The following is a 21,338-nucleotide window of genomic DNA, read 5'->3' as shown; positions in this document are numbered from 1 at the left end:
TTCCACTCCTGCAGCTAAGCACATCAGACGGTGCACAACACATCGAGTTCAGTCCTACAAGGGCAGGATGAGTACAAAAGGTTTTCACTGAGAATGGAAAGTTGTAGAAACATTGATTGACACTTCCTATTTTGGTTTCCTTGCCCTTTACTGTTTTATTTATAGTATCCACCTGCAATCATGAAGTCTTACGCTAACAGCAAATATGCATTGGCAGCGGAGGAATTGCCCAGGCAGTAGCATTTCTTGAGTGTAGTGGGTTCTTTCCTCAGGTTTTCGTTGTTGAGGCTGTTAAAATGCAAAGAGGTTACACAAAAAGAAGAAAAAAAAAAAAACAAAACCAAAACTGAAGTGGTTATATACAACTGCAAGCTAAACATAAAAGTGCTAAGCTCATGTCGTGCAGCTTTGCTATGTAATAGCCTACTGTCAATATTGGCCCTGGGTTGGAAGAGTTGTATTTCAGAGTCTGCTCATCGGAGCCCTGGTTTATTAATACTGAATTATAAACATTTCTGTGACTTCAGTTCTGGGCCTTTCCTCAGTGGGTACTACTTGACTGTGCTCTTTGAGCCATTTTCCCCCAGAAATACACGTCTATTGGCCATGGTCTGCCGCAGTCTCTCCCAAGGCCTCCCCTCAGGTTCTTAGCAAACCTCAGATGTGGGCAAGAGCTGCTTACCTGGCTCTAGTGTATTTTCCTCTAGACCTGGAAGTATTACAGAAGAGGAGGCATTAACTTCAGTACCATGCTGTGCAAGAAACTTATTTTTTTCTTTGTTTAGCAGTTTCCAAATTGCATGCTTGTAGCAGTCTTCTGTGCTGTGAGTTTTGCATATATCTAAGACAGAGTGCGTGAATTTCTGGCCTGCTTCAGATAGTGGTAAAAATCCAGTTTATTTCAGTGGATGAGGATTTCACTTCTTCTCTTCTTAGTCCTGTTAAAGGACTTAATTTAAATAAATTAATATAATAACTTCAGTAAAGCCCTATGATGCTAACAAAGCAGCAGCACTAGGGCTTTTCAGTTAGTGGTCCTTGCAGCTCCTCAAATCTGTAGACCACTTCTAAAGTGCAGCAAGCCTAAATTTGGCTTAAATTTGCTATACAAGGGCTTCCACCATAACTCGAACAAATTTATTTGTCCACAAATTACAGAATGGCTGAAGAACACACATAGGACATTGATCTATCAAAGTGCAGCTCTATGTTACAGCAGCAGAAGCTCACCCTGTTTCTACACACCACTGAGAGCAGGTTTATAGTCTTTATGGCTTTTGAATATCCCAGCTTTTCTCTCTTTTACACACTGTCTCACTAGTGCAGGTAGGACCCAGATGTCCAGGAAGAGGTTTCCTGATAAAACTACCAAGAAAAACCGCACATCTCAAAAATTCTCCAACAGCTGAAAAATATCAGTTCTGATAAAATCTGTTCCAAGTACTGTTGCATGACAGTGTAAGGGGGTCTGAAAGTCCTGCTGGCGCTCACTTGGGATAGTCTGCATAACTCTTCGGGGATTCACCTCCTGTGAGTAATAATAAACATCCCAAAGTTATGCTGGTAGAAAGTCAGTGCAATGCCACTCTGTATTATTCATTGTACTGGAGCATGTGTCTGTGTGTGTGTGTGTGTGTGTGTGTTCAGATCTCCAGTACTGTGTGCCATTCATAGCTTTTCATGCTAACATTCATGGATCTGTATAGTGCAGGCTCTTACTGTCCCAGCAGTGGTGACACAGGGCTCTTTGGAGCAAGCCGCTATCCTGCAGGCAGAGCTTTTGCACCACTCTCTCCCTTGCAGCCTGTGCTTGGGTAACCTTTTAATATTATTCTTGCTTTCACTGCACCAGGAATCTGACCCAACAATTCTGGCATCTTGCCATTGATTAAGGAGCCCTTCCTTATCTGGTACTGGATACGCACTGTGGCTGTATTTTGAATATCATTCCCTGTGCAGATGAGTATTCTGGGCCACATTCAGCCCCAGTAGAAAAGCAGCATGGACCATGTTTCTTTATTTGCTGCAGTCAAGCTCTGATCTATGTGGGCGTTGCTTTGCCAGGAGTTCAGACTGGAGTCTTTTTCCGTCAGTTTCTCTGACTGCCCGGTGATGCTCTCTCACAGTGCTTTAGTGTGGGGTGTAGGATACGTTGGGAGGAACGTGCTTCTTTTTTGTATGTTTTTGGTTTTGTTTGTTTGTTTGTTTTGTTTTGTTTTGTTTTAAGGTGAGTCTAGCATGCCAAATTATGGAAATTGGACCTACATTCCTGTCTGCAAAGTAATATGAGTGTGAAAATGTACAAGAGAGAAGTGTGTACTGCCCCTCACGTAGAGGGAATGCTCAGCCTTTCAGTAATTTGGCAGTATATGTGTACATTTAAAAGTTTAATCCTTTTGATACTGCTATTAAAGAAAAGAATAACAATGTAGTCACATCTGGTGAACTCTGGAGCTGTACATGACTCTGTAACCCTCTGATGTACTTACATACCTCCAAGAACACGATTTGCATAAACACGTGCACATAAAGACACCAGACTCCGTAGCTGATCTGTCTCCTCCTGTGTAGGGTAGCACAGGCAAACCCAGGGCTGGCTGTATTCATACAGTAACATGTTTTTATCTTGATATTTTAATCTGTCCTGAATATCAGAGGGGAATTTGAATCTCCCATCTCATTAACAATGTTGCTACTTTTCACTATTGCCATTGTTCTTTTATGACATTTTGGATGTAGCAGGGGGATGGGAATCAGTACCAAAAGCCAGATCCTGTCATGAATTAACGCTGCCCACAGCCTGATGCCCGTTATCCTCTTTTCTCGAGGACGTGGCAGGACATGTGAGCCTGGTCTACTGTTCCAGCAATCTCTTGCCCATCTTCTGGTGCCTTTCCTCTTGGGCCCCTTGGGGTATGCTCATTACATGCTCTGTCCCCCACATATAACTAAAATACAGCTTCTTTTCATTTGGTGGCTGTGCACGGGTTGTGGGGTGGGAGTGCAGGTGTGCTCCAACTCCACTGAGAGGCCATTGCTTCCCTCCCTGTGTTGTGCCACGGCCCCATGGCAGCTCTGCCATTCCAGTTGGACAATCAGATGTGCACAGTCCCACTGACCTGACGGATGATTGTTTGTTTCATGTAACAGGAAGGCTTCTCGTTATGTGACAGGGCCTTTTTCCATTTTGGTTGTATGATGAAATTGCATCTGACAACACGCCAGCAGAAGCTGCAGGGTCCATCCCTTGGGTGCTGCCAGGACTGCTGCCATCTCTCCACTCTCTGATGACCTGTGAGGTGGGATGCCATGAGGACCTGTACCTCTGAAGCAGGATTAATGAAAGCTAGTCTTGAATAAGGATGCTGGGAACTATAAGAAAACCTGCTCCATGGCTACGAATATATCTTTCCAGTGCTAAACCCTAAATCAGGAAGGCACTTAAGCAAGCACTTAACTTTCAATTTGTGTTATTATTTCCTTGTTTCAGTTTCCTGAAAAGAGATGTCTTCCTGAACCAGGCTTTAGTGTCATTTTGGCTCTAACATTAGAATTGTGCAAGCCAGAGGATGCAGGACAAAACCTACAGCCACGTGCAGACCCTGTGACAGACTGTCAAGTATAAACATGACCAGCATGAAATTTGGGGTGGGGGTGGAGGAGGTTCTGGCAACAAATACCATCTGGTTCAGTAAGTTAGTACCAGATGTGTGGAAGCTCCAATTCCAGAGAATAAAGGTGGAGCTGAAATAATTAAAATTAGATTTCTGTTTGGAAAAAGCAAGGAAAACTGTCACAGATTTTTAAACAATGATTTCCAGAAGTAAAAATATAGAAGTCATGCCTTTTGCAAACTGGGACATGTACCCCTTTAGAATAGCTATAAATGAATATCCAAGTGAGAAAGAAGAATACACTGCCAAAGGCTAAGTTTAAAGCAGAATTCCCCCTTTCAGGATCATCACTACACAGCAGCATGGGGGAAAAAGTCAAACGGCCAAAACAATTGCATGTGCATCTTTCCAACTAATATTTGCTTGTCTTTGATTCCTGTACCATGTGGTGTAGAGTTGGAAACTGGCTTGCAAATGTTCTCCATCATCTTCACTTCTATAAAAGAATCCGTCTTCTTGGGGAAAAGACATGATATGAATGAGCCTGGCATAGTTCACACAGCTTCTCTTAAACCCCAATAGCTTCAAGCAAGTCTGAGCTCTGAAAGAAAAGTCTGTTTCCCACCTCAGAGCAACACGGGGCATTTCTGGAATGGAGTCCACACCCCTGAGCTCAACACGTGCTTCCTAAGCGCAAAATCCTGCTTTTGTGGGGTGAACCACCCAGGCAGCAAGAGTCCAGGAGAGGCAGAAATCCTTGCACTGCTGTCAGGTGTTACCAGCTCAGCGGCTCTCCAAGCTGTAGCAGGCTGGTCAAGCTGGAGGTCCTGCATGCTCTGTCTCCACCACAATGTGAGGTGTCACACAGTTGGTCCTGGGCAGGGAACAGGCTCCAGGGCAGGGAACAAGCAGAATATCTGAGAAACAGATAGGAGCGGAGTTACCCAGCTCTGTCAGGCGTGTCAGATCCCCTTCTATTTGTCTAGCTATTGTTGGAATTTTCTTCCCAAATTGTATCTAAACCCACTTTTCTTTTGAAACCTGAGTTAACCAAATAAAGTATGTGACTAGGGAGGAGAGACACAGTGCCTACTTGCACACAGAGCAAAGACATTAGAGAGACAGAAATCAACAATGATGTGGCACAAGTCCCCTCTTTCCTGGGCCAGCTTCTGTGCTGGGGGTGAGGGGCTGTTATGGCAACACAGTGATGGAAGTATGCAAACTGTGAAAGTGTGATCTAACACTGAGTTCAAAATATTTTTCTGCTCAGTCTAAATAAAATTTAGTAGCTTCTATATTCTATGTATGACATTTCAAAAGCTTAAAATATGAATCCCATAAATCCAGTGAATAACGTGGCGGGTGTGGATTTACTAGGAATGGGAGGAAGGGAACCAAAAGGCATGTCAGTGCTGTTAGTGTTTCTATATGACTTAAATCTGAACAACATAGCTGTTGAAACTTTGCTTTTGCCAAAACAAGTGTCTGCTGCTTTTGAAGATATTTAAGTTCTGTGGAAAGAAAAATCTTCCCTTACAACTATGACATCAGTATCCCATTTTGTCACCCACAGATAGCTGAGGAAAGTGTACAAAATGAGAATTTGGCTTGTTTTGGGGTTTCTCTAATAGGCCATTGAATTAAGTACATCATCTCCATGGATTTGAAGAGGGACAAAACTGGATCCTCTGAGTAGTAAGGAGGAAATGTGCCAATATCTAAATGGAGCTACCTTTAATTGCACAATGTAGTACCTCAGTTTATAAATGGCTCACTTACATCATGAGGACTGCTTCTGGGGCAAGCTGCAACTCAGTGTTCATCAGTCCAACAACATTTCTCCTGAGTAAATAGGTGAAAGGCATCTGCAATTGCAAGTTAGTATAGATGTGAGAAAAGATAATGAAATAAAAAAAGCCAATGCTGAAGAAAAGGATTTTTTTTTTTTCTAGTAGTGCCTTGCTGCTTTAAAAGATTTGAAAAGTTCAAGGTCATGGGCAGAAGGAAACCTCTTGCATGAGAAATTTCCAGGCTTTTAGGGAGAACAGAGAGAAGAACAGATCACTGTAAATAATAGTAATGTTCCTACATTTCCCATGCTTTCTAATTTCCTGATTTATCAATCCTAATTTAGTAGCAGTTATTTGATGTTCCTGTTACTGAGCAGTATTTTACATTATTTATATTACATATTGTTATTGTTTTTAATTCTTTTAATGGTCTCCCCCTCCCTGCACATCATGAAAATGCACCCTGCCTGCCCCAACCCCTCTGTACTTTATTACCGGACATGGATAAGGGATCCCGGAAGATCCATGCTCTGAAGTGTTGTTAATTGAGTGGCTGGACCAGATTTGCAGCTCTTGTAAATGGGCACAACTTCAGTGAAATTATACTTATTTATATCAGCTCCAGATCTATCTCAATCCTGATGTGTTTCTAAATTGGGAAGACGGGATTGTGGAAATCCCTGATATCTTGTGTGAATAGTGGGGCTGTGCAGGGCAGAGCACATTCCAGAGTTTATATTTGGGGAAAATCATCCATTGTACACAAAAAGGACCAATTTTCCTTATGAATTTCAGGGCCAACTGTTTTCTCCTGTGCTAAATAGTCTTAGCAATTCAACTATACTGTTTCTTGAGGAAGTCCGGGGAAGGAAAGATGCTGTCTATAAAAAGATTTCTATGGAAAATGAACTTTTAAAATATAATCATATGACTTTTGTTTCTTTGGTTATGCAGCTGCCTTGGGATCTGAGCTCCTGGTAAACACGCTGGCCTGCTAAAGGACATGATTCAGACTGTCCCAGATCCAGCAGCTCACATCAAGGTTAGTTTCCTGTTTATTGTGAGTCCTCAGATGTTTTGAGAGTGATAAAATTAAAGAATATGTATACATACTGCAGGTTTTATTATATGTTTATAAATTGTGCTACTGCACAACACTGTCTCTTTTATTCCTTGATATTTTTATGCTATTGTCTGAGCCAGTCCTGCAGTCTTTGTTGCTGACACCTGGACTGATGTGCTCTGAAGTATGTAGATATTTTGAGGATAACTTTTTCTAAAATTAAAACCCCTTGATTATCCTTTAATATTTGGTATGCTTGATAACACCTACTTGAAAAATACTGAATTCTCTGTCCCCCGTTCTGCTCCATGAAAGCTAGTGGCAGACATTAATTTCAACTGGAGAAGGAAAATGAGTATTATGCAAAAATTCAAAGCCAAAGAAACGTCCCATTGAAAAGACGGAGTGCCTGGTTTTATGTCATGCAAGTGTAGATATTGAGGTGTGCTGCTGCCTTAAAAACGATACTGTGTTGCTACATTTCGAAAACTGTTTTACTGTTTGTACTTTATTGTTACTATTATTGTTACTATTATTGTTACTATTACTGCTGTCACTGTGTCTTTCTTATCCTCCTTCACTGAAGACTGAGAGCCTGCTAGACTTAGCAGGTGTAGCTGAGGAGGTGTGGCTAAGGTCAGAACATTATGGGGTATTGCACATAAAGAACAGCATTGAGCCTCACAAACTGACTGGTTTGGGGATACCCTATTTCTGCCTCACTATTTCATCATCTAGAGGTTTTGTTTGGAAATGGTTTCCTAGCTCCCAGAGAAGAACAGTAATTCTTTTTCACAAAATAAAAAGATAATTGTATACCAGTGCCTTAGGTGGGTAAAGCCATCTGATTGTTATATACAAACAGTATGATGAACCTGCATGCTTCTCTTTCACATGGAGTTTGCCAACTGAAAATACTGCTGGTGTAATAATATTGTTGTAATCAAAGAAATAGATCAGCCGTGCTTAGCAGGCTGTAAGTGAAAAGTCTTATTTTTTTTTTTTCCTTCTGACTGCCTTTGTGTCTGTCTGTCTTTCTGTCTTTCCTTGAAATTATGTTTTCTACAGCGTATTTCATTGTTTGTTTGTTTGTTTGTTTTTTCTCAGTTGACTGCTATCTACCAGTCAGCAGCTCTCTGTAGACAAGCTTAATTTTTCAACTTATTTTTAACTGAATAAAAATGAAATATTATTTTAAACAACTCACTTTTCTCATTAAAAGGTAGCAAATGAAGGAAACTCTCTCTATAGCTCCAGACAGTGTTTTTGGATTCTGTTTAGATACTAGAATGACTGTCAGTAGTGTGGGAGATCATCCAAGTTTTCCAAAACCTAGCACTTTTACAGTGTTCTGGTTCTTAGTTTTTATAGAAAGAGCAGAGAAACACCCCACCGTAAGCTGTCTCACCTCTTTGTGTCTCATCACTTGGATTTCAACCAGTAAGACTTCAAAAATGTTAAGGGGATTTAGTACCTCCTCATGCTTTCTGAGTGTCTGCAGCGCCAGAAATAACATTAAAAAGAACTCAGTTCCATACTTTCTGCCAAAACTGGTATCTGAAGCCTTTTTTAAAACCATGGATGTTAGAGTCCGAGAAGGCAAGGCTGGGTATGCCTGGACATTTTAACAGCAAGTAAAAGAGAGATGCATAAAAATCTCTGTAGTGATGTGTTCAAGGGAACCTGTAGCAGCCTATTTTAATCAGGACAGCACACAGAAGTTGCTGTTACCTTGAAAATGTTGCAAGGAAGGCAACTGCTTTATTACTGTGTTTGGGATAGGAAATCTAGCCAACTAGACATCAAATCTTTCACATTTCTGTTTATGTCATTAGGGTCTTCTTTGGTCTAAACACATTCTCCAGAAAGCTGCTGGGGATGCTCTGTTCATTTACACTTTTGAAGTGGATTTGAGTACACTCTTAAAAATAAGCCATGAGAAAGTATAGCACATGGGATATAAGAAAGACTATTTTATGTGGTAGTCTTTTATGATCTCTCATTGCTGTGGTGAGGTAGAAGGGTCAAACTGGGTTCATTACAGTCATCCTTGATATGGTTTTGTTTAACTGTACTCTGTCAGGTAGGTCACATGGTATTGTTTATTTTATTTTCTTGAGTAAGCAGACATGGCCGCATTCATACACATTTAGAGCTGTAACTTTGAAGATCACTTTGTAGGAAGTGTCAGAATTATTAAGATTTGACAGATTTTAAGTTTTCTGCCTGAATATGTGCAGAAAATTAATGCAAAAGAGAAATAATTATGACAATATGAATATTCAGAAGCTTATTATTTTTTTTCAGAAAGGGTGATTTCATTTTGCCTTTCCTGCTATGAAGAGAAAATGTAACCAAACTTGCAAGTCTTGTGCTTCATTCCTGAATAAGAAATGCTAAGAGCTGGATTCCAGTGCCCAGACAGATCCTGTCCAACTTTGGGAATATTTTGAAAGTTTTGGTGTGTGTGTCCCCATTTTGTTTGGGCAGCTTCATTTAATAGCTACTAAAGATTAACCTTTATATTTTTCAGCTAGAATGGAGCATCCATAATTGATATGGTGAACCTGTGTTCTTGTTGCTCCCTAATGCCCAGTTTTACCTGAATCACAGCCTTGTGTTTTGCCAAAGCGTAAAGGAAAGAAACATTTGATGTGGACAAGAAAAAGGATGTATATGTTTGAACCTTTGGTTCCGGTTCAGTAAAATATAGGGAATTTTGACCCTGATCTTCAAGCAATTCCACATACTTTTAGTGCCTGTGGGAGTGCTGGAATAAGTAAGACTACTCACATCGATAAAGTTGAGTGTGTGCCCAGTGGTTTGTGGGATCAGCATCCTGGTTTAATAAGGCTTGCTATTGTTAAAGGATTAAAATAGTGCCATTAGTTTGGACTAGTGGCAAACTCTTAAGAAAACAAGTGTTTACTTGATTTAATGCAAGACACATTATTTCTTGCCAGTAACTGTAATTAGAATGAAGAAATTATTTTTGGACAGTCATTTGGGCAGTTTTTGATAGTTGAAAGGGCTTGGGTACAAGGTGCTCACTTTTGTATCGACGTTTGTGTATTCCCTTACTCTTCTAGAATAAGTTTTCTCTAATGAGTCCACACACTGGAGAGATGTTTGTAGAATGGTGTTTTGCAACCAGCTCTGTCTTCACCTCTCACCCTGCCCATGACACTGAAAGGGGCTGTAATTTTAATTGGGAGATACAAAGTGTTCAATGTTAAGCATAGTATTAAGGAAGATTTTTGTTCGTGATGTCAGGGGATCAAGGTCCGTTTGTCACCAATAGAAGTTTTCATACACAGCAAAAGTGCATGTCTTATTCAATGTACATTAAGGGTCACTTCTAGGAAATGTACCATTTTTGCTGTCTTTCTAAACTAGGTGTTTCATGAGTTTGTTGAATACAATTTTCTTCAGGAAGCTGAGCCTTTTTTGTCAATCTGAACTATTTTGCATTGGGTAGTTCATCATTTGGGAGGTACATAAGAATCTAATTGCTTAGACTGGTATTAGATGACTTAAGAAGAGTTATATATCATCAAACTCAAAAGAAAGTTTAGAGACATTTTCAAGAAGCCAGTGGCTAGGTTGTCTTTTTATAGGGGCAAGACTGTGATTTACATACATTTTTATGTGATTTTTTGTTTGTTGTTCTGTTATTCATTAATTTCCAGTTCTTCTAACAGCAGTCACAGAAATACTGTGCAAATGCTACCCGAGTTTTGCGAGTTTTGCATATTTTGCATTTAGTGATACATGCTTTGTGAATACTGACCATTCAATTATTTTTTAAAATTTTTTTTTAAGGGTTAAATTCTGATTTCAGCAGCCTCATTTGCAAAGATCAAATGCTTATTTGATTTTAGTTACCTTGTGCCATCACTCTGAGGGGATTTTGTGGAACCATTTCTCAGGAAAAAATGAGTTACTGCTGTTCCTTTGGCCCTCACTTGGAGAAGAAGTGCCAAGGGTATGACTTGTGGGTAAAGAAACTACTGCATTTTACCAAGAATGGAGTCTACCCTGAGGTAAATGGGTATAATTTCCATTGCAGCAAGGCTGATATATGGTGGTGGAAGTTTTGATCTGTGTATGTTTAGGTGGTCCAATTTTTCAGTTCCTTGGTGATGATTTGAGATCTGGAATGCCTGAAGAGTCAGGTGAATGGCAACAGCTGAACAGAGGTGCTTGTGAATTGCATAGCTGCCTTTTGCCTTGTAGAAGTTGAAACATGGGGACACTGTACATCCCAGATAGCTTAATCAAATAGGACATTTTTAATAAAAAGTCTCAAAGAGCACCAACCACTTTCAGCCAAATTCAGCTGGTCTGTGTCCATACAACCTCATTTATTCTGTGGGTATGACTAGAGTTTGTTCCTTCTGAATCTATCAAATTGAGTTTTCCAAAACTGAAAGCTGTACCTCATACTACAATGGAAAGGCTGGTTTCTCAGAAGAAATAAAATAATTACTCCATAACTGTTTCTGAAGATTACTCCTGAATTTAGCATTTATGTACCTGGGCTATGAATTAGGTGACGTATGCACACTTCCATGCACAGCATCTCATATTGTCATTGAAAGTATTACAAAACCTGATCCCAAGAGCTCCTTTGTTGACCAAAAAAAAGTGGGATTTCAAATTGTGGCAGTGTAGAAATGCTGCTAGATGTACCTAATCTGTTGCGTTATGGTTAAATCTGATTTTTTAATCTGGTATTATTCATTAAGGAGCATATTCTGGGTCTGATATAATCTGTTGTTTTTCGTGGAATTGTAGAGTCTCTAAATAGGATCCGAGACTTTGTTATGTGGGGAGTTTTTTATGCACAATACAGTCTGTGCCTGAATAGGCAGGGAAGACAAGAAGGGTAGAAGGATAGAATTACTATTATCCTCCAGGATAAGGCAGATAAAGCCAGGCTTTTCCTCCCACCTCTTTTTAGAGTCTTGACTAAGCTGGGATCATAGTCTTTGTGGATTCTTTGCATTGCTAGAGCACTGCTTATAAAATGATATTTGGGCAGCTCAGCTAGGAGTGAGAGCATGGAAATCTGAGCCAAAGATACAAAGAGCTTTGCCCAAAGTCACATATGAAGAAAGCTAATGGCAGACACATTGCAGTGTAGCCGAGTAGGCGATCCATATGGAGAATGTAATACTACTGTATCACAGTATGTCACCACTGGAGCCAATTTGATAACATACTCCCCTTCTCTACAGAAAATATGGAATAACTGCTCCTGGTAGTTGCTGGCTAATGAGCCAAACCTCCTACAGGTATGAATTGGTGATGACCCCATGAATGTGTTGCCTGCAGTGGTCTCTAGCTGTGAGATGGTGCCTTTAGTCCCCATGCACAGAGGTGAGCAAGCTACTGTGGGTTATCTGGGCTGCAAACTTGCTGCTTGACAGCTATTCCGGGATAACATGCAGGCTCTCATCTCATGGGTTACAAATGTCCCTCAGTGACAGATGTGAAAAAGCATCTGTCGCAGTAGTCCCTGAAGCTGCCGTTGGTGAATAACTGTAAGTCCTATCCCCTCTGCTTACCCCTCACTGTGTACTTCTGTCATTATTCTGGCAAAACTTTAAAAGATCTTCCCCTGCTTTTGTGCTGTTAACACCACCACGTACAGGATAACACCATTGTTTTAATTTCACTAAGTGTCTTACTAATGATGCTAGCTGGATCACAGTTGCAAAGGTTGTTTGATTGATAGACCTGGTTTAGTCTGGGTTCTCATAAAATAGAGGAACTGAGTTTATAATGAATGTGGGTTACACTCCTCCACACCAGCACTCGTTCACCAAGCCCCCGAAGTGGCAGGCTTAAAATCTGGTGTGCTATTTCCATCCTTTGTCAGAGTACATCAGTTACGTGTGATAATGCCATAATCACTACTGTATTTGAATGCTAGAATTTCCTTGTATGCAGAAATTGTGATTTACCTTTTGAGTTCTGGATTATTAATAATTGCCGTAGAGGAGTTTACATTAGTAAATTCTTCTTTTTGCTTTTTTGTTTTTTTTTTGTTGTCTTTTTTTTTTTTTTTTTACTTTTCTCTTGAACTCTCCCTCCTCTCTGCCTGAGGAAATACCTCCTTGCTAAAGGAAAAGAGAGATAATAGCTTCTGTGTACTATAATTGATGAACTTTCAGCAATTCGGAGCAAATCCAAGATTGCTGACAACAGCCAGATGGAAAACAGTGTTAATGACATGTTCAAATAAAAGTATGTTATTTTGATAGGGGATGGACTAGAGACTTTAATCTCTATTGTTCTGGGGACTAATGGTATGGATAATTCCTTAAAAGATGCTATTTTTGAACAAAAATTATCTTTTTCATAAGCGGGAAAGAACAAACTAAAGAGCACCAAATGCATTTTCAATGGTCTGGCTGATATATATGCTTTACAGTAACTCTTTGTTATGTAGAGTCAGATGTCTTCAAATTTCATTTCTACAGTCTACCAGACTGTTAGAAGTCTGGACATTTCTACTGCTGATGGGTAGAAATCATAAAATGGATAGTCCTGGAAACTGGAGCCAGGGTGGCAAGCTGAGGGTGGGGAGAAGTTAAGAGAAGAAGTTGGGAAGGACAGACAAAACAGACAGGGACAAAAAGGATTAGGCTTTGAGGAAACTGGGAAAGAAGATTCTTCCCCATCCTCTTCCTCTGCTCTAGAGCCTGGAATGGGACTGAGGGCTCCCAAATCTCAGTCTTGTTTCACTGCCTGTAAATCTCTCTCAAGCCCACTGCCGAAGTATATGTCTTCTCCTTCTTAGGTCCTGGCCATTCTGGCAGACAGGAACAGCAATTTCACTAGCCCTAGCATCCATGCTGTGCTTCATGCCTACAGGACAGTGTCTTTTGCATATGGCTACAGTGGGAGCACTGAAGGGAAGAGGTGCAAGAGGGTCAGCCTTGGGGAGCTCCACCCGCGTGGTGTTTGGGCAGACCTGGGACTCCAAGAGGCTGCAGTAACAATCTCCTCCTTCTTTGACAAGTGGTTACAGAAACCACCTGCCCAGGACTATCCTCACACAAATCTACAGTGCAAACGCTAAAGATATGCAGAGATTATCTCTCAGTGAGTCAGAGATTACTGTTTAATGTATGTTGGATTTGCGTTTTGCCTTGATCTGGTCACAAATATCCTAAGCAATGGGTCACCTTTAACCTTTCTTGAGAGATAATTCCCCATAACTCACTATCATGAAGCATTTCCTCACATTCAGCCACCTTGCTCCCTCTTTGATCAGCCTTCATATATCTGCTCTGTACAGATCCAAACTCCTTAACTTCACACTGCTTTTGCTCCACCTCACCTTCAAGAGGGAGATTTATAAGGAGGGCTCACGGGAGGTTGCCAAGCACCTCACAGGCTGTCCACATTAGTTCTGGTCACAGTCTGTTTCACATGATGGGGCCAGGCAGCTTTTCCTCTGTCACCTCTGCAGCTACATCCTGCCCTGCTGTCAGCTATACTTGTTGCTTGGTCACGAATCACCACATTGTTATCTTTCTAGTAGCACCTCCTAGAGCTGGAATCAGGGGGTGTTGCTCCTGCAGCTGACAGACGGGGAGAGATGCTTCCCTTGGGCATGATGATGTGTTTCCTCTGCACAAGATGCTGAAACATTAATCTCTTCCCTGAGTCTTGCTTCTCTCTCTCTCTTCCCGTCTCTCCTTTATTTTGATGTCATATTGCATACTTGTACCGATTACCATCCTCCTTGAATCTGAGATCTTACTTTATTATTTCCTACCCATGTTATAATCTCCTCACGACTCTTTTGGACTATTTCAGCTGTCCTTCTGGTGTCACTGAATTGACTTTAGGGTGCAATATCTTTAGCTGATGTGCTGTTTAATCCCCTTCTTTAGATTATTAATACAGACATTACCTCATAAATAGTTATGGGCATTTGATTAGATACCCTCCGCCAACTTGCTATTTTATCATTTGCCATAAGTCTTGGCCTGTTATTCTGTAAGACATTTTGAGACTCTCACTGTTCTTTCCCAAGCCAGTTCAAATTCTTGCTGTGAAAAATATTTCTTTTTTGGCTCAAGCCAGTAGCCAGTATTTGGGTATTTCCAGTCATGTTTCATTAGGAAGAAAAACTCATTCTATACCATAGGTGTACTCTTGGTGTTGTTGTTTTTTTTTTTTTTTTTTTATTGGAAATGTGTATCCTGTCCTTTTTGCCCTAGAAGAACAGACAGGATGACAGAACCACTGCTGTCTGTTGCCCTAAATTCCCATGTCTGCCTTGCCAGTGAGCCCTATACACAGGAGGCTCCACAGTGTGGTCCCTCACTACCAGGTCCTGCTCAAAATCCCAGCTTTTTGCTGCCTAATAACCTGTAAAATCCAAATTCTGGCAGTCATTATCACCTCCTTGCAGAGCAGCAGAAGCTGGGTAGGACACTGTAACCTGCTATTTAAAATTCAGCAAAGTAGCACTCAAAAGGAGGTAAATAAGTCTGAGTTGTGCTGTGAGCCTTCCAGGATGAGCTGACATAATTGTTTGTGCATACTGCCTTGGTCACATATAGAAATTTTCCACGAACCCAGAAACCTGGCAGATGTCAGGGCAGTGAATAATGTGGGAGGAATCCTGCAAATGTGAGAAATCCTGAGTACAGCAAGGCCAGCCCATGAGCTGAGCACTGCCTGTGCTTCTCAGGTGGGTGTCAGAAGGAGCAGAGCATGGCAGGTTGACTAACATCAGTGGTAACCTCATTGCAGAAGGAGTCCCAACATGCATCAAACATTGGTGCCACTGCCCCCAAGGTAACAGCTGGGAAAAGAAGAGGGAGCTTTGTTCCCAAACATGTAACCTCTTTTACCTCTATGTTTTATGGTTTCTGCTCTGTCACAGGTAGCTCTAGGGCAGGCATGAGGGGCTCTAGAGTAGTTACATTAAGCACAGAGGGACTTGTAGGTGGTTCTTCATTAGACTGACTGAATACCATCTTACATGGCATATCCTCAATATGTAACACAGAAGTGGGGGTATACCCGAGCCTTTTCCAAACAAGACATGTCCAAATCCAAAATCAGTATAACATCATCAAGATGACATTTTACACAAGTCTAGTAAACCTTTGGAAAGCAGGGAGGAGATGGCAGGCTGCTCAGGTGCAGCCATGTCCCAAACCTGAGTTAGCATCTCTAGATGTCAGGGCAGGATGGAAATTTGCACAGCAGAACCACAGATGATGCTGAACAAATCTGGGACATGGTCCTTGCTGCCTTGCCAGCAGGAGATGGGTTAAGCCACTTTACTCCCAACCTTGCAAAGGGACCTGTGTAGGTGGGCAGGCAGGGACCTGCAGGGCACTCCTGTAGGATCCCTCCCTGGAGAAGATCTCGGGACAAGGGCTGCAGAGAACTATGGGCCCAGCTGGTACACATGTCCAAGTCTTGGACAGCAAAACTTTCCTGCCCAGCATTCACACTAGGGCCCTCAACATGAACTAAGAATGAACAAAAAATATGTTTCAATCTTAAGTGGAGGCCAACTGAGAATTCAAGTTTGTTCAGTTAAGGGAAGCCACCCACTCCTTAGTTACAGCTTCAGAAAATCTTTCTGGTTCTCTCCGAGTTGACCCAGAACTGCAGCCAGTTGGCTACCAGTGCTTGAGCCATTGTAGAGACATTATTAACTCAGACAGAGGAAAATATACTTTCAGTTATCACATGCTAATAAAGCACAAACTAAACAGATTTAGGCAACAGAAGCAATTATACTATTAAACATTTAACTGGAAGATTGATTTTTAAATTGCTAATAATTCAAACCAAAGCAAGCACACAAAACGGAAGGGGGATGAAGGTACTTTTAACAATTGAATCTAATCAGTGCCTCAGTTCAAATGCTTGGCTATAAATGTCAAAATACATAAGATTTGATGCAAGAACAGAAGCGGAACCAGAATGGATGAGCATTCCTCAGTTGACCAGATTCTTCTAATTGGGAGGAAGTTAAACACATGGAGTGGGGAAACTCTGTGAGCTGGGTTATCTCCAGAGCTCTCTTTAGATACCAGTCTGTGCTCCTGAATAGCCTTAAAAAATCGGCAGGAAGCAGTGAACCGAGGCACAAACTGCAGGCTCTGCCTCATGCTTGCATAAGCCCTTCCACGTTCTGCTGCTGTCACCTGAAAAGGAGGAGAAGCTGCATCCTTACTGAATCAAGAGAGGGCTGCCATGATGGATGGGTCCCCATGAAAGGAATGGAGAAATTCCTGTTCTCATCTGAATAAAAACCCTGTTTTCTGTTGCTCTTCGAACTGCATTGACAGGAAGGGAGAGACTGTCCTGGACTGCAGCAGAAGGTAGGTTTGAGGATGATCAGTGCTGTTGGGGTAAATCAGGGTGGGATGTTCTCTTGGCTGCAGGGGTGTGTTTGTTTTCATAGGTTATGGCGGGGCTGCTCCCTATGAAGAAGTACAAATCTTAATCAAATAAAACTGATGTGCCGCCATATTTACCCATCTCACTGGTTGTCCTACATCGTGTTTTAGCATACAAGTTACATGACAGAGTTATCCAGGGGTTGCCAGCTGACACAGAAACAAACCCTCCTGCTAAATTGCCTGCAGATGTCCTCTTCCAACTCCTGTAAGGAACTTCTACCAGTTCTCTCTCCTTTTTTTTTTTCTTTTTTTTTTTCTTTTGGTGTGTGTGTTAAATAAAAGCAGCAGAAGAGGGGGAAAACAGTCTCAGCTGAATCTCTGTGCTAGTGCCTCTGTTTGCAGGACAGGAAGCCTTAAGAAGACAATGCAGCTTATAGGCAAGCTCAGCAAAAGACCCTGTAAGGATTTCCATGAACTTTAGTGGGCCAAATGAGTTATTTTTAAGACTGGAGCTGATTGAATAATGCCAAGTCTAATGCTGCCAAGGTGGGCTTTTCAGAAGATTCAGACCTGAGGAGGTGAGAAGATCATTATGATCTGTTGGCTGTAATGTGTTTGATACTAGAATTTGTGGCTTAGAGTTTTGACTAGACATCCCTTTTGTTTTGATATTGATCTAAAGAAATTAGGATTTTATCTGATAGACTTAATTTCTTGTTCTATTTGGCAGAAATCTCCAAGTAAGATTGTGACATTTTTTAAAACATTAACTGTTTTCATTTTCATAATGAGGAATTTTTGTTTTGTTTTTGTTTTCATTGTATGAATTTACTGTAGTTAGTGAACTTTTTGTGTGTCTCCCTTGGCTGGGGAAATCACAGAATATTGTTTTATTTTTCCTGGCTGGAGGAGTATGGGCTATTTTTGCATAGCATTAAAATACGCTTTCTGTGAGTGCTTACATGTTTCTCTTTGCAATGTGATATTTCTGGATGGTCAGTCTAGCCAAATGCAATTGCAAGAGGTTAGTGGAGAGCAGAACCCCCATTTAGACACCTACATGAAATACTGTCCCTTCAAAAGCTGTGAGTGCCAAACAACGCCCACTTGGAACAGTGTAAGCGGGTGAGTGCCTACAGCTTCCAAAAGTCTGGCCTCACACGGCTTCAAAATAAGATTGATTAGCAAGTCTAGCAAGCTGTTGGTTTGGTTTGGTTTGGTTTTTTTCCCTATACTTTCTTAGGTCTGCACGGAGAATATTATCTGCACTTGAAGTATGCTCAGCAGTTAAAGGTGATGCACTGTGGGGAGGGTTCCTTGGTTCCTCCTGGGAAGGTGGAGTTCCAGGTGGGTCATTAGGTGGGCAGGTAGGTGAGTAAGTAGGCAGGCAGCTTTTTCCCAAGTTTACTTCAGGAGAGCTTTGGCCAGGAGTATTAAACTTTGCTATGCAGGTAGAAGGAGACCTACCTCTGTAACTCCCCCATGTGGATCTTTTTGCAGTATGAAAACAAAAGTAGTTTTCCCAGTTGCCTTAAACTGCTTCGGAAGTGACAGAAGCAAAACCAGAAAAGGCCACTCTGGCATTACTGAAATAGTGACGTCCAGTCGGGAAATTACAGTAATATAACTCTCGCATTCCAACTTCACGTCCCGTGTAACTTCCACGTGTGGGCAAAGATAAATTTGCTCTCTGGAGATACATATGCGCTTCTTTTATTTGATTAAGCCTGAAACACTTTTTCTTCCCTCCTGGGATGATGGAGTGAGATGTGCAGGAAAAGTAGGGTTAGAAATTAATGTTTTGGGAGCTTTATTTCTAAACTAAGTTATCATTGTGTCTTTCTGATTTATTTTTTAATTTATTATTTTACCTATCACAAATCACAAGCCACTTTTTCACTTAAGCAGACTTTTCAGATACAAGAACAATAGTATTGTGCTAAAATGAGGAAAGATTATTTCTGAAAATCAAATAATGAGTTTCAGTTATTGTTGCGCTTTAAACATGGTAAACAGGTTGGGGACCAGTATGCTTGCAAATGACCTAAGTCTTCCTTTTGAGTGGTAATCCCTATTCTTTTGAAAAGCTAATAAAAGTGGTGTATGAAAGAAATTCCTGGGGCACTGCAGAACTCACCCTCCTAGGGAGAGAGCCAGATGTGCCAGTTAATAAGCTAGCAAGCATTCAAAGCAAGGGCAGTAACTGCTTGGTATCACCTAAGCCAGACGTTCTCTGTCAATGCAAGGCAATATCGCATACTGGTCACATTCACAGCAGAGAGCTGGAAGACATGTGCAGTCTTATTAAAGGAAGAAAAAAAAAAAGGAAAGAAAAGGAGGGGACAGGGAGAAGGAGAGGGAGACAATGTGTCTGTCTTGAGAAGCAGCAAAGTAGCAGACACACTCCTCCACATGTGCATTAGTCTGTCAGCCTGGATTCTGTTATCCAGATGTTGGGATGGATCCTATGGCAGGGACCATGAAGGAAAAAGCTTTTAAAAGAAATCATATTTCAATGGTGAAATTAACATTACCAGATTTTTCAATGCAATCACTAGAGTAATTTTTCAGAATGCTTTAGTGAAATAACAAATTCTGCGTTTAATGTTTTTTACAGGCTTCTTTGGCAGTGCCTCTTCCAAACAAAAGTGTCCATATGTGAAACTTGTAAATTGCTTTTAGAATGAAGATGTGTTAGAGTAAACAGCACATTAAAGTTGTTCTCAGACCGGTCCTACTGAACTCAACGTTTTTTGTGGAGTGGGTCCTGAAGTCCAATGGGCCTTGCTCAAGGCACCACTCCTCAGCATCAAATCCTTTGAGAGCTTTGGCCATCACATTGAAACAGTGCTTATGCATTAAAAAAAGCATATATATTTGCATTGACAATCAGAATACATCACCATCAAGGCTGTTCCCACAATCAAATAATAATTTTTTTTAAATCCCAAATTAACTTTCCCAGGCACAGCAGAAAAATAAATTACTTAAGGCATTTATGGTATATTTGTAACTTGGAACTGATGGCTTCATGTTACTGGGCATAACGTGTGCAGCATATAAACAAACACTGCACAAAAAGACAAGTCCCAGCTTTGTCTCTCTGACACTTTGCCTCTGTGACCGGGATCCCACAACCAACACCACATGTGTATTTCTGCTGAGCTCGTGTTTATGTTGAGCTCAGCTCAGCCCTGTGCTGATCTTGCCCACGTGTGGCAGGATCAAACTGTCTGAGGGGAAACTGGGGTGCAGTGATAGGAGACGATGGGCATGCCTGACCAGCCATGGTCATCACAAGGGGAAAGGGAGGGCATCTGTGAATAAACATTTATTTGAATGTGTTAAACAATGTGGTTGTTGTTCTTGCCTGTAAATTTTTCATGAGGCCTCAGGAATGCAATATTTACGTAAGAAGGTGGTTATATGCAAATGTTACTAAATCTCATATTGTGACTGATAAGGAATCACTGCTGTCAGCTACCACAGAAAGCAGAATGTGGATACGTGAAAACTTAAGGAGTAGATTTGTGATTATGTTGCAAATAGAAACAAGGCCATTTTATATCAATATTAGTACAGTGCACTTTGGAAGCAGTCTGAATGTTTTCATACATAATTATGGCTTCAGAAAAATTGTGAATTTATAGAGACAGCTGGTGTGTCTTTTCCCACGTTGGAACAGTATCAGCTGAGCAGGTCTTTTGAGAAATCTCAGTTTGTAGTTTCACTAAAAGCCAGACTTGCAGATGAGGATTTCTTTGTGGCGTTTTACCATTGGATATGATCTTCACTTCTGTATAAGTCTGAAAAGTTAGTGGACATCTGCAGTTCGTTCTTGCATCTGTCACACAAAATACATGGGGACCTGCAGCACTACCTAACCAAGGTGAAATAAAAAATATATTCCTTTCTCATACAGGCAGGGTGTAACTCTGAGCACAGAGATAGCCAAGGGAGCTGAGGACAAGCCAGCTTTGGTGCTGCCCCCAGCAGAGGCACATTGGTGTGATGCTGATGGTTCACTACTTCGCCCTGTTTGGGTTCAGCTTCCCCTCTTGCCCCGGGAGAGGGGAGGGCAGGCCTGGTGGCCACCTGCCGCTGCCGTGGGGGCCTCAAGGAGGCAAGTGTTATCTCTGACACCCATTAACCCCGCAGTCTGCCCCGGCACTGAGCGCTTGCCTCAGATGGGCCTGGGCTGAGAGCTGACGGGGCTTTGTGGGCGAAAGCTTCCCAGGCAAAGCACACTGCGGTTTGTCAGAGTGAGAGCCTTGGAGCCGGCAGGGTGTGATTCATCCATCCCGACAAGGTCTCTGAGGCAAACTGACATTATTCGGACTGATATCATTAATTAATGAGGGCTGAATGTTATTCTTAGACACTGGCTTGAGTATTGGGTAGAGGAGCATATGAAAGGGTTCTTTGATTTTGGAAAATTCCTATGGCACTGTCAAATTTGCTAAGAAAATTAAATCAT

At 41.4% G+C, this 21,338-nt stretch overlaps 1 protein-coding gene across 7 annotated transcripts in view; it reads left to right on the top strand.

Moving 5' to 3' along the window:
* The window catches only part of ERG (ETS transcription factor ERG), a 149,608-nt gene that overhangs the window by 34,212 nt on the left and 94,058 nt on the right, over nt 1–21,338 (top strand). For all 7 annotated transcript variants that reach the window (XM_065068077.1, XM_065068034.1, XM_065068027.1 and 4 more), the window contains exon 2: nt 6,362–6,449. In XM_065068077.1, the coding sequence (XP_064924149.1) occupies nt 6,411–6,449 (39 nt within the window). In that variant the 5' untranslated portion in view covers nt 6,362–6,410. The remainder of the gene's footprint in view (nt 1–6,361; nt 6,450–21,338) is intronic.

Source organism: Columba livia, chromosome 1 (genome assembly GCF_036013475.1).
Source record: "Columba livia isolate bColLiv1 breed racing homer chromosome 1, bColLiv1.pat.W.v2, whole genome shotgun sequence".
Taxonomy (NCBI): Eukaryota; Metazoa; Chordata; class Aves; order Columbiformes; family Columbidae; genus Columba; species Columba livia.
Note: the sequence above shows the minus strand (reverse complement) of the source record. Positions and strands in the feature narration are given on the sequence as shown.